This window comes from Miniopterus natalensis, chromosome 1 (genome assembly GCF_054644295.1).
Source record: "Miniopterus natalensis isolate mMinNat1 chromosome 1, mMinNat1.hap1, whole genome shotgun sequence".
NCBI lineage: Eukaryota > Metazoa > Chordata > Mammalia > Chiroptera > Miniopteridae > Miniopterus > Miniopterus natalensis.
The window spans coordinates 8,418,800-8,434,782 of NC_142081.1; the positions used below are offsets into that span (position 1 = coordinate 8,418,800).

Genomic DNA, 15,983 nt, shown 5'->3' on the forward strand with positions numbered 1-15,983 from the left:
AGAGCTGCCTCAGTTTTGGGGAATATACCTGTTGGAGAAGACAACAAACATTTTGGTGTTGGGGATGGCAGGGCCAAGCAGCTTCTGTTTTGGCTGCTGTGTTGGTCACTGTTCTGGCCCGGGCTTCCTTCCCCATCGGGTCTCAGCACTGCCAAAGGCTCAGACGGGGATAAGCAAGGCCCAGGGGCTAAGATTCAGGCTTCTGGACCTTTTCAGCCCTCTGTTTCCATTTTCTCCTGTTACTTCAGGAGGATCTTATTTTGAGGTTTTAAGTCTGGACAAAGCATTTTGAGTATGAGCTCTGTGGTAAAAGTGGCAGAGTAAGAGGTCTGTTCATGTCTCTCTAGTGTAGCTGCATAGGTCATTTATCCATCACTTTCTAGTAACTGGTCCTCAGCTTTAAGTGTCTAGAAACTGAGTTTTTCAGAATATCTGAACATCTCTAATAATGTATTTCATCCAGGCCAGGTCAGAGCTGGCACAGGACCAGGTCCCTCATGAAAACCCTTCTCTTGTGATGAGCTACTTCTGCTTTCCAGTGTCAATCCATATTTATTATCTTATTTAACTCTTAAGTAAAATCCTCAAATAGGTCTTGCATCAAGTATCTTCTGCCTTGAGGCCAGTTAGTAATTGTTCTAAAACACAAATATAGTTGGTGTTTCTCTCCTATTTTATACTTTGTTCCAGTAGTTCTTCCTTGTGTTGTTTTTTTAAAAAACTTATTGGGGTGACATTTGTTAATAAAATTATATAGGTTTCAAGTGTATAATTCTATAATACATCATCTATATATTGTATTGTGTGTTCACTCCATTGTGTTCTGAATAAAGACCCAATACCTTAGTGTGGGATTTGAGGCTTTTTGATCCAGCTCTTACCCATACATTCAAACATATGTACTCTTTAGGCCTTAGACACATTATTTGTCAACATTCATGATAATAGCTCGCATTTATTTACTCAAATAATTGTGTCTACTTTGTGTTCTGTGGTGATGGTGAGGATTCTAAGGTAAATAGGCTGAGTACCTACCCTCAGGAAACTTAACAGTTTAGTGGAAATGTAAGTAACTGTGCTGCAACATTAGTAGATAATAGAGGTATAGGGTTATGAGAACTGGAAGTGGGACACTGACTAGGACGAGAGGTATTCCTATTTATTCATCCTGTTTCTAATGCCTTAAATGGTCTTTCCTTTTATACTCAGTGCCCTCTTATCTTGAAGGTCTGGCTCTAAACTAGGAAGCCAGAACAGTCTTTTTCTTAATTTCATAAGAGATCCTGTTCAGCATGCAGTCACTGCTGTATCCCAGGGCCTAAGTGCCTACCAGATGTAAATCCTCAGAATTGGATGGATGGCGGGTGGGTACATGGGTGGATGATCAAGCATAAAAAAGTGTCATCCTGCCATCAGGGAGTGTACAGTCTACTGTAAACATTTGGAAAGGCACTTTTGCTTTGATTTCATGAGTTATCCTTTCAGTTAAGTCATTTTTGCTTAACATGATAGATCCTTTTAAGTAACAAAAGTCACACTGTCGGGTGTATACTCACTTCCCATTTTTGGAATGGAACTGTATTTGTCTGCTCTGGAAATTTTTTCTTCAAACATTTAGGAGGAAAACAATTGCAAAGATAATATTGTTCATCAGAGCCTGAATGCTAAGCCTGGTTTTGCAATTTACCAGCTCTGTGACCTTGGTTAAGTAACTAAGCCTTTCATGCCTCATTTTCCTAACTTTGCAGTCTCTCCTTGTGTAAAATGGGAATAAGCCATGGCTGGGTAGCTTAGTTGGTTAAAACGTTGTTCCAATATGGCAAGGTTGTGGTTTTGATCCCTGATTAGGGCACATACAAGAATCAACCAATGAATGCATAAATTAAGTGAAACAACAAATCAAAGTCTCTGTCTGTCTTTCAAATTAATAAATTTTAAAAAAGGCTTTCTTTAAAAAAATAAAGTGGGAATAACAGACCTACACCTCATGTTATTGAGAAAATTATAGGAGTTAATTCATGTAAACTGCTTAAGAATGGATGTCTCATATAGTACTCAATAACTGATGAGCATTGTAATTATTGTAATCACAGATTTTTATTTCTGTGAGAAGCTGGTAACAAACATTTAAATGCTAGCTATAAGCTTTACACATCAAATTTAAGCATTATTATGTAAGCCAAAGCAATTTTGATAATTCTGGAATCTGGATGATGGAGGTTTGAGGGCTCAGTATACTATTCTTTTTTGCATATTTTTGAAAATTTTCATAATACAATTTATTTTTTAATCCTCACCCGAGGATATTTTTCCATTGCTTTTCAGAGAGAGTAGAAGGGGGGCAGGGAGAGAGAGAGACTGGTTGGTTGCCTCCCACAAGCACCCTAATTGGGACTGGGGACGAGCCTGCAACCTAGGTACGAGCCCTTGGCCAGAATCACCCAGGACCCTTCAGTCTGCAGCCAACACTCTAACCACTGAGCAGAACCGGCTGGGACTCATGATAAAATTTAAAATCAGAAATATGGGGCAAAGGTGGGGGCTCCATTAGATCATGCTGAGTACTTCCTTTTGGAGATTTATAATGACCTTAGCACGTGAAGATAATGCTAACCCGTCCTGAAGTAAAGAAACCTATTAGGCTGTATTTAATCCTGCATTTTTCAAATTTTGGGAAGACTTTGGAAATGCTGGCCTAGGGTTTTTTTGAGGGGAGAGGTTTTTTGTATTTTAAAAAATTCTTTGCATTCAACATGATTTTCCTCCCTCAGGTCTGCTACAATCACTTATTTAAGCCGGTTAGATCATCTGATTGAGATTGGCCATGTCAGCTGTTAACAGAGGGAGCTCTCCCAGAATGGTGAATCTAAAAAAGGATTTACCAGCTTTCTAGGGCCATTGTATCCTGTAGGCCTTTCCTAGTGCCATAGGCCCTTCCCTTTCCTTTCCTGTCATATCATCCAAAAATTGGATTTCTTAATGCTTCATGTAGGAGACAGACGAAGCTTGCCTGGAATGAAAACATCCCTGGAGAGATTAGACTGTGACTAACTCTCATTTCCAGCATGTAAAGGCAGCGGATTAGATTAAGAAATAAATAACATAATACTGTGCTTCGTTTGGCATAGGGTTTTGGTTTGGTTGCCTAAGAAATAAATGAATTTGTTCCCTGAGAACTTGGAGAAATATGGCTTTAGTACTAGAACTGCACAGTCAAGGTTATCCCCAGGATTTGGAACTAGGGACAGAGGGTACTCTTTTTTTTTTTTTTTTTTTTAAATATATCTTTATTGATTTCAGAGAGAGGAAAGGAGAGGGGGAGAGAGAGAGAGATAGAAACATCAATGATGAGAGAGTCATTGATCAGCTGTCTAGCCCACAACCCAGGCATGTGCCCTGACCAGGAATCGAACTCCCATCTCCTGGATCCTAGGTCGATGCTCAACCACTGAACCATGCCCTACCGGGCGAGGGTACTCTTAATGGTTATATCTGATCCAGAAAAATCCCTCCTTTGTTTATTTTGGCGTTAGAGCTCCAGTAGTATGTATGAATGCCACCCAGATCAGTTCATCTGAAGGGGATTCCCATTGACTAGGAGCTACCAGGAAAAGACTCTGTCCCTAAGTCCCAAAGACACTTTTATTTCAAGCCACCCCTCCATGATAAGACCCCAGCTGTTCCTGTGGTGCTCATTATTGTGGCAAATGGCCAAAGCATCTTTATCTCAGCCTGTGACTTCCCTAATGCTTGTTGGCTGTTCTTTGTCTCCAGTGGGACTGATGATGTCTTGTAACCCTTATGTGGTTGTTTTAGATTCTCTAATTGTGCTCATCATAAAATTGAGTGCTTTTTGAAGGCATTTTTGATGAGGTTTAAATCTCAAAAGGACCAATGTAAAAGTGTTTTGTTTGTTAGTGAGTTTTTTCTGCAGTCATTAGAAATTACAAAGAAAAACAGGAAGCAGTATGGAACTTAAAGAGTGGGGAAAGAAGCAGGTGAGAAAAGGACTGCCATAGGAGTGACACTTGAGAAACACCAGCACTTTTCACCATCCACCATTCCTTCCAGAGTCAAAGGGCATCTTTTAAATCTTTTTTTTTTTTTTTTAATATATTCTTTGTAAATAACTTTATTTTTCATGTTTTTATTCTGGATCTTAATATTTTTCATATTTGAGAAGGTATTGTCTCTGCCATTTTTATGGTTTTAAATACAAATCTTTAGTGGCTGAGAATAGGATTTGACTTGTAAATGAGGCCACAGACTAGGCTTCCCAGGACCCTAATTTCTTTTTTTCTTTTTCAATTTATTGAGGTGACATTGGTTAATATGATCATATAGGTTTCAGGTGTGGATTTCTCTGTTACAAGATCTGTATATTGCACTGCATGCCCACCATCCAAAGTCAAATCTCCCGTCACTATATATTAGCCTAATTTATTTTAAAGAACCACTAAAAATGCCTGAAAAAACCTTGAAACTTTTAAGGAGCTCAATTTGAAAACAAAAATTTATTAGACTTACTTTTAAAAAAGGTTTGGACCGATATTAACACAGGCAGATTTAGTTTCTCTTTTATAAGAATTGACATTCAAAATGAGTTACAAAAGAAGGCAGCCTTTCCTACATTTCTGATATTTAAGAATAGAAGATTGAATTTACTTATACTAAGCGTCAGACTTTAAGAAAACTGACTGCTGGAAGAAGTAATTTTCTTGACCATTTTACATTTACAAAATAGTATATTAAACTGTCTGGATTCCTTGCTGGGTAGTTCTTGCAGAACGCACTGTCACATCTCTGGCTGCCCATAACCTTTTTTGACATCAGTGGCATGCACTAAAGTAAAAAGTCTAACGTGCTGTGTTTTCCTTTGTGGGCAGGTACATTTCAAATAGGAAATTTGCTTGATTGAAGTTACTGCTACTTTGCATAATACATAATTAGTGGAAAGTTTCCTAGCCTTCTCTTGGACACTATAGGTAGATAATTCTATGCTTAAATAAATTTTCATATGTATGGTGGAAAAGGATTGAAAGAAAGCATAATGTTAACAGTGATTTTCTTAAACTTGAATTCCTAAGGTTATGATGTGTCAGTAACAGAGATGAAAATAAATTCCAAGAATCTTGACAGTGTTCTGTTTTCCAGCAGGCTTTTTGTGATTATGTTTGTGTTTAACTGTATTTGTTAAGCTCTTTGTCCTTCATTATGAAACTAGATTAACTGCCTCCTGGTTAGTTTCCTAACAATTCCAATAATAAATTTTAAATTGTGTTTCTCTTAAACCGTTAACCCTTTTAGTCAGATAAATTTTATATATCTAGATGCTCTAAAGATTTAGAAGTATTCCTGTTAACCCTGTTCTCTCTTAGAGTTTTTTCTCTGTGGATATGTAGATCTCCTGCTAGCAGCTCTGAAAGTTAGGGTTCCAGAGTGTGGAAATTATTCTATAATTGTTAAAATTATCTCTTATTGGTACTGCCCTGTCCGTGTTAAGTCAAAATATCAGGTAGTAGAAAGCAGTGTTTTTATTTCAGGGCTTTATGGGGAGAATAGTTAAAGTTTTTATTTTTTTCTTGTGTCTCACTGTATTTATAATAACTTCTCTTAAAACTACTATGGAACAAGTAACCTAAAGATACTTAGTTTCAACTGCTCACCAGTTTCAACTGTTCACCACTGTTCCTTCCCCCTCTTTCAGTAAAATGCCCAATTTTACAGATTAAAGATCAATTTAAGCAGTTTTGTCTAAGGTAGAAAAACAACAAACTGATCACTTATCTGCTCTTTGTATGTGTACTGGTATCAACCTTAATTGTTTTGAGTGTCAGATTATAATAACTAGTGACTGCTTCTAAGGATTAAAAAATCAAAATTTTTTTTCTAGTCTAAATAACCTTTTCCTGTGATTTGCCCCTCCCCGCCGTGATTTGAATTGCTCTTTCTATAACTATTTATTTACATTAGTCTGATATGTTGCTTTTTACTGTCATAGAAAATATATAATTGGTATATTTTATGGCTCAAAATTGCAGCTAACACCGATTCATAATTAAAGTTTAACTATTTACATCTTCTGAAATTTTTACATATGAATTTGACATGTCATTATTTGCAAATAAAAGCAGTTTTCAATAGCTTGCTTTTTTTTTACTGTGCAATTTGAGGTACATTTGAAAATATGATTAAAATTATTTTTGTTTTATATCAAGAAATGGATGAAAAGAGGCTGCTGGATCCAGGGTTGAAAGTTCGTAAAGGCCTCTGGGATTATACTCTGAAGAGCCAGCAGATGGAATGCCTGAGTGACTGAAGAAAATGGGTGCTAATGCATCTAACTATCCTCATTCATGTTCCCCGAGGGTAGGGGGAAATTCTCAAGCCCAACAGACTTTTATAGGTAACTGTTTTAGTTTTTCTAACTTCATTTTCTTTTGTGAATATAAGTAGAATTGTGTTTTCAGTGGTCTTTTAACATGAAAAAAGATAATTGAGCTGTGAAAAAGTTATAGATAATAATTCTGCAGCATCCAAGATTTTTTCCCCAACAAATGTAAATCTTCTCTGTCCTATTCCTTATTTAATATAAAAAAAGTTATTTGAACTTTCTATCTTTATAAAAACAAAATCAGGGTTTTTTTAACGTTTCAGGAATGTCTATAAAAATTTTTTCATGAAATATGTGTTAATGCTGAAAATAAATGTTAAAAAAGAAAGACATTTTCATTTGTTTAATTTCCTTCTTAGGAACATCATCCTATTCTCAGCAAGGCTATGGTTGTGAATCAAAACTATATAGCCTTGACCATGGCCATGAGAAACCACAAGACAAAAAAAAGAGAACCTCTGGCCTTGCCACCCTCAAAAAGAAGTTTATTAAACGTCGAAAATCTAATAGGTCTGCTGATCACGCCAAACAGATGCGAGAACTCCTCTCTGGGTGGGATGTTAGAGATGTCAATGCATTAGTGGAGGAATACGAGGGAACTTCAGCCTTAAAGGAGCTTTCTCTACAAGCCAGTTTGGCTAGACCAGAAGCCCGGACATTGCAGAAAGATATGGCCGATCTTTATGAGTATAAATATTGTACTGATGTGGACTTAATATTTCAAGAAACTTGTTTTCCTGTTCATCGTGCCATTTTGGCAGCAAGGTGTCCATTTTTTAAAACACTGCTTTCCTCCTCACCTGAGTATGGGGCAGAGATCATAATGGACATCAATACAGCTGGTATAGATATGCCTATGTTTTCTGCTTTGTTACACTACCTTTATACGGGAGAGTTTGGAATGGAGGACTCAAGGTTTCAAAATGTCGATATCCTGGTTCAGCTTAGTGAAGAATTTGGAACACCAAATTCCCTTGATGTAGATATGCGTGGACTTTTTGATTACATGTGTTATTATGATGTCGTCCTTAGTTTTTCTTCAGACTCCGAACTGGTTGAAGCTTTTGGTGGAAATCAGAACTGTTTAGAGGAAGAGCTCAAAGCTCACAAGGCTGTTATCTCAGCACGGTCCCCATTTTTTCGAAATCTGTTGCAAAGGAGGATACGAACTGGTGAAGAAATCACAGACCGAACTTTGAGGACTCCCACAAGAATTATATTAGATGAGTCCATTATACCAAAAAAATATGCAAAAGTTATATTACACTGTATGTATACCGACGTGGTGGACCTCTCCGTTTTGCACTGTAGCCCCTCTGTGGGGAGTCTCAGTGAAGTTCAGGCTCTCGTCGCAGGGAAACCAAACATGACCAGGGCAGAAGAAGCCATGGAACTTTACCACATAGCACTGTTCTTGGAGTTTAACATGCTTGCACAAGGTATGAAATTCTGATTTTTAATTTTGCTTTCTAAAATTACACATTTGTCTCCCAGATTGAAAACACAACCAGTATTTTCCGTGATTTCAGTGTTTGGCATGTGAAAGGGTCAGTTTATTTTTAATGTGTAGTTATGACAGCTAAGACAGAATTTACAGTTAGTATTAATGTGGCACTTCATTTAGTATTAAAACCAAGCATTCAAAACTGGTGACTAAGAGCAACAGATAAGACTTAAGGCTCTTTCTTTCCTAATGTAAGACCATAGGTATAGGAATGTATAATTACCTAGCTACTACCCACCTACACCCTGTCTGCACCCAAGCTTTGAACTAGCCCTGTTTCCCATATTTCAAGGTTATACTTAATCTCGGACTTCTTGGATAATTTAGATTTTCTTACTTATACTCAGTGCCTTGTTGATGCTGATGTGTTTAGAATAAGAATGAAAGTTCATAATAACAATAAAGATAGTTATATTTGGATACAAATTTATTTGATTCAAAGAATTGGGCAGGGTTTCGGATTTAAAATTTAAAATATTCTGTATTTTTTCAAGCTCAACTTGTATATCAAAGCTGAAAAGAGATCCTCCACAGGAGAGCAGGGGGTAATTGCTGTCTTGACAGAGTGCATTTTTAGTTTTCTATGACCATATATTAAAAGAAAACAAGTTATATGACATAAAATTACATGAGAAGTTTAGCTAATGAGTATTTGCTAAAGGAACATTAGAAGTTGCCAGTTAGAAGAGAGTGTTAATGATTTGGGTAAAAGAGAAATTTATAAAGGAAAGCTAAGCACATTTTTCTAACTTGAAAATAATATATATTGTATGGCTAAATCAACAAATTAATAGGACTTTGAGAAAGAAAAAATAAAATGAAAGCCCCAGTTAGGATAACAGTGTCAACAATAAAATGAGAGGAATTGTACAGAAGAAGACTGATAAACATGAGTGAAAAAGTTATTTCTGTTACGTAAAAAAATTTTTTAAGTCTTATTTTACCATTATCTTTTTAGTAATAGTACTAATTCTGTTTAATGATCACAGTCAAAATGTAATTAAAATATTTTTCTATTAATCATTATACTAATAATAGACTATTTAGATGTCAGACAGTAGGAAAATACGTTATCAAAAATAACCTAGCCCTGGCGGGCATTGCTCAATAGTTAGAGCATCACCCTGTGCACCGGAGGTCTCGGGTTCAATTCCTGGTGAAGGGCACGTACCTAGTTGCAGGCTTGATCCCCGCCACCAGTCAGGGTGCACGTGGGAGGCAACCAATCGATGTCTCTCTCTCACATCGATGTTCTCATTCTCTCTCCCCCCTCCTCCCTTCCACTCTCTCTAAAAATCAATGGAAAAATATCCTTACTTCTTGGGTGAGGATTAAAATAAATAACTGGCAGCTTGACCTTTTATTCTATAAAACCAAATTTTTCAGAAAATGCCTCTACAGAAAAATTTGAAGGTTGCAACATTACCAAAAAGGTATAATCTCTCTCCTCAAATTGGTTTTATTTTTGACATGTTTAAAAAATAAGAAACTAAAGTATATCATATATACTTTGCTGTTTTAAAAAATGAGAAAGCATTCCTTCATACAGGATATACCATAAAGCATTCCTACAGTTTTTTTGTTTGTTTTTTAAATATGTTTTTATTGATTTCAAAGAGAGGAAGAGAGAGGTAGAAACATCAATGATGAGAGAGAATCATCAGCTGCCTCTTATACACCTCCCACTAGGGACTGAGCCCACAACCCGGGTATGTGCCCTGACAGAATCGAACCATGACCTCCTGGTTCATGGGTCAGCTCAACCACTGAACCACACTGGCCAGGCTGTTTTAAATTTTGAATGTAAAGTAAAATTATGAGCCAGCTCTTAGATCTTAGGTAATACTTGATCTAGAGTTCTTTTATATTAAGTGAGATAATTTTTTAAATCATTTAGCTAGAAATTGTATTGTTTTGTACCTTTAAGATAGAAAACAACATTCCCTATATTACCTAAATCTCAGTTACTTAAAAATTTTCCCTTAAAGTTTTGTGTTTATGTGGCTCTGTTTCCTTTCATTATTCAAAATACCGAGTTTGGGTTACTTGGCCATTTGTTTCTTGCACTCCATGTAGGCCTTATCCTTTCTCCATACCCGTGATACTGTTGTTAAGGTTTATAACAGACCATACTTCAACATAATTTTTACCTCATTTCCATGGGAAGGAGAATATTTGGTCACTTAGGAAGGTATTTTATACCATAAAACTTAAAAGCTCAGGTGCTGGAACCAGACAAACTGGATTTCAGTCCTCCAGTACCATGTTTTAACTTGTATAATACTCTGAGGCATCTATTGTGTGTAATGAATTAGCATCTCTCCTATGCATCCAGCATGATACTACTTATGAATCCTTTTGGAGAGAATCAAGAAAATAGTCACCAAAATTATTTTCTGTGATTCATACAGTCTCCCAGTTAAGAAAGGCTGTAAGACTAGCCCATTGGGCAATTTGAGGGTGGGACCATATTGTTCTCATCTTTGCATTCCCAATACCTGGCACATAGTAGGCACTCAGTAAGTGGTTTGGATGAATTAATGAAAGTTTAAAGCCCATTTTTTAAAAGGAGACAAATTCTATTAAGGGAGGCTGGGACCTTAAAACTAAATATGCCCTTCAAGGTGGAGAGGTGATTTAATAGTTTCAAGAGCATCATAAAAAGAGGCGTTATAGGCAGACAGCAAGAGGGGTTTGGCAAGTGGATAAAAGGGAGGCTTCCTGGCCTACACCGAGAATGCGCTTTATTCATACAAGTAGGCAGTTACTATTAGGTGAATTAACAGGTAATGGGGCTGGCATTTTCGGACCAGATTTAACTTCACGTGATTTCCTACATAACAGATGGAATATACATTTATTTCTTTTCCCTCCAAAGCCCTAATGTTACAGTACAGGAATAAAACAAGTGTAAACCCTCAAGGACAAAGATAACTGAGAAGAAAACAACAGTGGAAAAAAGGGTATAGAAATGATTAGAAGCTGGAAAGCAGATAAATAACTGATTACTTCTTTGTTACTTAACAAAGAAGAGAGATATATAACTCTATAGCCTATAAAGGGTCTACTGAAAAGAAAGGCAATTCACAGAGGGTACTAAGTACTCTGAAAATCAGGAATAAGCATGGCGTAGAACTAAAAAGAGACATTTAATTTTAAGTCACCTTTATGTATGGTGTTAGAAAGGGATGGGGTTTTGTTTCACTCCATGTGATGTAGTTTCTGAGTACTCTATTAAACAATGCATTTCCCCTCCCTAATTTGTACCACTTCTTATTAAGTTCCCATGTATATGTATGGGTCAGTACTTTCATTTTGTTTCAGTGGCTCCTTTGTCTGTTCTTAACCAGTATCACTTGTAGCCAGGTGGCAAATCCTGACCTGTCCTTTCATTTCCCTTCTCCACCCCCATGTCCCCAACTAAACACAAGAGGCCTGAGATTTGTTTTCTAAGGAAATTGAACTAGAAAGATTCCAAATCTGGAAATAGCTACAAAGGGGTGGGGTGGAGTAGGGTGGTGAGGTACAAGGTTGAAGTCTGGAATTATGTGAACACCTACAAACTAAGTAGTAAAATCATCCCCTTGCCTTCCCCTGTCTAGTCCAAGCCAGGCAGATACAAGACAATAAATTAGAGCTCTAGAAATGGTAATAGCCCATAGGTACTGGTGTTTTGGAGCTCCACAATAAAGTTATGTTCAGGAGTTACACAATGAAAAAGCCAGTTAGCCTCCTGTTCTACAAAGAAGAATACAGTAGTTCCCCCTTATCCACCATTTCAGTGCCATTCTGAGTAGTATAAAATACTGTTCTGTCCTGCTCCGTCCCATCCAGGACATGAATCATTCCTTTGTCCAGTGGCTCCACGCTGTGTATGCTATCCACCCATTAGTCACTTAGTAGCCACTTTGGTTATCAGATTGACGGTCTTAGTGCACAGAGCTTACATTCAAGTAATCCTTATCAGAGCCCAGTGCTGTCACAGAGCCTATGTCATTCACCTCACTTCATCTCATCACGTAAGCATTGTATCATTTCACATCACAGAAAGGGTGAGTATAGTATAATAAAATATTTTGAGAGAAACCACATTCACATAACTTTTATTACAGTATTCTGTATTATACTATACAGAATATTGTTCTATATTATTATAACTTGTTAATCTCTTACTGTGCCTAATATATAAATTAAATTTTATTACAGGGATGTATATATAGGAAAAAACATAGTATATATAGTGTTCGGTACTGTCTGGTTTCAGATATCAATTGGGGGCATCCCCCATGGATAAACGGGGGACTACTACAGTCAGCAATCCTGCTTGTGCAGCAGAGCTTCCAAATAACTGTTTACTGCGTCACTCTTAAATATGAAAACCCATATAAGGCTCACTGGACATTTGAGAAAGACTTCCCAACTGAGACAGATTAGAACAAAAAGAGCAAAGTACTAGAACTAAGAATCAGACCGTGACTGAAGCAGAAAAAGTATTCAATAGAATAAAAATATTGTTATGTAAAAAAACATTATACTGACTTGAGACATAAATAGAATGCTATAAAAGTAAAAATGGGAACTCTTAGAAATAAGGCAGCAAATATGAAGTATATAATAGGATTGAAAGGTAGAATTAAAGTAGGAAAGTAAAACAGATGGACAGCAGTGGGGGCAAATAAGAAAACTATAGTATTTATCTAGAAGGTATAACATCTTAACAGATAGTGGTTTTAGAAACGTACACCAGAGAAAATGGAAGAGAAGACAGTATTTAGCCCAGCCGGGCATGGCTCAGCGGTTGAGCATTGACCTGGGATCCAGGCAATCGTGGTTCAATTCCTGGTCAGGGCACATGCCCGGGTAATGGGGCTCGATCCCCAGTCGGGGGCATGCAGGAGGCAGCCGATCAATGACTCTCTCCCTCTCCTTTCCTCTCTGAAATCAATAAAGATATATATATTTTTTAAAAAGACAGTATCTGAAGAAGAATTCAAGAAATAATGCCCAAACTAAAAGAATATATTAAAAAGTGTCTTCCCTTTCGCTCGTGAACACCAGAAAAAAAGAAGATTCTGAAATGTTGCAAAGAGTAAAAAATTAGGTTCCTTACAAAGAAATGGGAATCAGAATGGTATTGAAATTTTCAATAGCAGCAACTGAATACTACAGTACAGTGGTATAGTGCCTTCAAAAAGCTGTTGGAAAATTATTTTAAACACAAAATTCTGTACTCAGCCAAACTGTCAGTCAAGTGTATGTCTAAATAAAGGCATTTTTCAGTCTTGCCTCAAAAAACTTGCCTTCCCTGCACCCCTACTCAGGAAGTTACTGAGGATGCATTTCACTAAGTGATGAAGTAAACCAGTTAACACAGAAGTACGGGATCCAGAAAATGGTGTCTAACACAGGAAAGAAGAAAGGGAAATCCTGCTTACTAGCTGTGCAGTAGGTCTAGTGGGTATCCAGTCTAGACTGCACTAGGGGTGTAAAAGGCTCCCTGTGGAAGAAATCAATTACCTGAATGCTGTTTGAATACTAAGTGACAAGTGACATTGAAAGATTTCATGGATCTTTTGGTGCCTTTATGAAGAATTAGCAGTAGATGTATAGAAAACAAAGTGGAAAAAGAAGAAATTAATATCTCCAAATTTTTTTAAAAATTACATATGGAAGAAAATGTAATTCTAGTAAATTGCTTGACTCAGCTGTAAGCAATATTTAAATAGTCGTCATAATGTTAACACTGAATATTGATTTAATAAAAATTATATGCAGAGAGGTAGATACCAAAGGAGGTAAAAAATTGACAGTAGTGCCTCTAGGGAGCAGGAATGGGACTGGAAAAGAGATAGGGGCAGGGAGTTTTGTTTTAAGATAAGCTTTTTATTACTACTAGGTATGAGACTTTAAATTATGAATCATATACTGCTTTGATCACAAATTAATTTTTAAAAAATATATCTTTATTGATTTCAGAGAGAGGAAGGGAGGGGGGGGAGAGAGTTGAAACATCAGTGATGAGAGAGTCTTCATTGATTGGCTGCCTCTTGCATGTCCCGGACTGGGGATCGAGCCCGCAACCAGGCCATGTGACCTGACTGGGAATCAAACCTCGATCTTCTAGATCCTAGGTCGATGCTCAACCACTAAGCCACGCCCGATTGGGCGACAAATTAATTTTTATGATAAACATAGGACATCGGGACTCAGAAGAACCAGAGAGACCTAGATAGGCCACAGTCTTAAAGAACTAGGGAATGGAATCATATCCATCAAGAATGTTAACTAATGAGATCATGCTTATAATTTTAATTTACAAAAGGGCTTTTACTTTCTCTCATTTGGTCATCCAGACAACCTATGAGTATGATAGGGCTCAGAGATTAATAACTAGCCTTTTCCCAAGCTTTTAAGTGATGAAGTTGTTACTCATACCAGCTCTTCTGACTCCAAGCCCAGGGATTGAGGCAAAGTGAAAAAGGAGAGCAGTATGAGAACCAGTTTCCAGGGATGAGGGTGGGAGACCACTATGGCCTCGTTGTAGAAACAAAACAGCAGGCTAGTGATTGAAGTGTGAACTCAGGAATCTCAGCCAGGAGGCTAATTTGTGCTAAACCACTTGGGGTGGTGGGGCTAAGCACTTCCGGGAGGGAAATGCGTGTCTAGCTAGGACCAGGAATCTAACCTTAGATCATAGTTCGATGCTCAACCGCTGAGCCACGCCAGCCAGGCTCAGCTGCAGATTTTAATTTTTCATCTTAATCTAAAGTATTTTTCATTCTAGAATAAGGAATTTATAACTTTAATTCCAAAATGAATTCTAATGCCTTGCCCATATTTTTAGTCATAATGCGTGTGATGTTTTATTTTATTGAATTGAAAATCTAACAGAGAACTGAAAGCAATAACCTCAGAGATTGAGGTTAGCAACTTTTTTCCGTTAGCAACTTGGTCAGATTCCAAGTGTGTGACTTGAAACAAATAGGAAAGACTAAGTGTCTTCACTCACTAATCCATTATGTCTTCCCATCCTCTCCATTATCCCCATGTTGACAACTCTTCCTTCTATCTTAGTTCATTGAACTGGCAGTTCATTTTACTTCTGTCTGTAACTGTTTCCTCTTCAGCAAATTCTGACTGTATATACTCCCCAGAGACTAATGGAGCTAAGTTAAAGACAATTATCAACAGATCAGAGTAGTAAATGTAGGTTTCAGTTAAACATGCAACATAGATGAAGAATTAATCTCAGTTTCAGGAATGGCATTTCAAATGACTCAAGTTATACATCTCAAATAATGAAATTTAGCACTTAATTATTTTTACTCAAAATTATGATGTTGTAAAGTATAATGTTTAATTGCATGTTTTATTTTAGAATTGGAATTATGTTTTATATAGACTACACTCCACCTCTGACCCCCTGCTCACACTTTTATGTTGGAATATCTTTGCCTTTGATCACTAAATGTCCAAATTCTACCCTACCCTTTAAAACTAAACTCATATATGACTTCCTTTGTGGTGTCGTAGGCATTCCAAATTATTTTCTTCTTCCTGCAAACTTCTGAAACACTTATTTTATTTTAGGTTTTTACGTCTTCTAACTTGTTTTGGAATGACCTGTGAACCTGTCTCATTTTCTCTCTCAACTAGTGTATTATATACTCCCTAAAGACAAGATAAAAATTTTGGTCATGTTTGAATCACCCTAAGAACCTAATACAGTGCTTTGCTCTTAGTAGACTCTCAGTTACATATTTTGAATTATCTTTAATACCTATGAAAACCAAGTAACATTTCTTTTTTTAGAATGGGAGGGGGTAATTAATGTTTAACCCTAGAAGTTGCAATATAATGAAAACACTGAGCCTAAATCTAGGAGATAAATATGAAGTATTATTTATAAAAGTAAGTTTAGATGTCGTCTAAATGGTGTATAACTCTCTATCTTTAAACTCAATTTTAAGTTAAGTTTAAAATAAAAGTGTCTCATCAACTCTTTACTTTGTTGATCCATTGATATGAAATAGAGTATCAATTGGATTTAAAATATTCGTCGAAGTCAGTCAAGGCTGTTTATCT

General features: G+C 36.8%; 1 protein-coding gene across 2 annotated transcripts in view; it reads left to right on the plus strand.

Annotated features, from left to right (window-relative positions):
• BTBD7 (BTB domain containing 7) overlaps nucleotides 1-15,983 on the plus strand; it is a 62,447-nt gene that overhangs the window by 13,573 nt on the left and 32,891 nt on the right. For both annotated transcript variants that reach the window (XM_087818467.1, XM_087818472.1), the window contains exons 2-3: nucleotides 6,219-6,406; nucleotides 6,754-7,833. In XM_087818467.1, coding sequence (XP_087674593.1) covers nucleotides 6,325-6,406; nucleotides 6,754-7,833 — 1,162 coding nt within the window. In that variant the 5' untranslated portion in view covers nucleotides 6,219-6,324. The remainder of the gene's footprint in view (nucleotides 1-6,218; nucleotides 6,407-6,753; nucleotides 7,834-15,983) is intronic.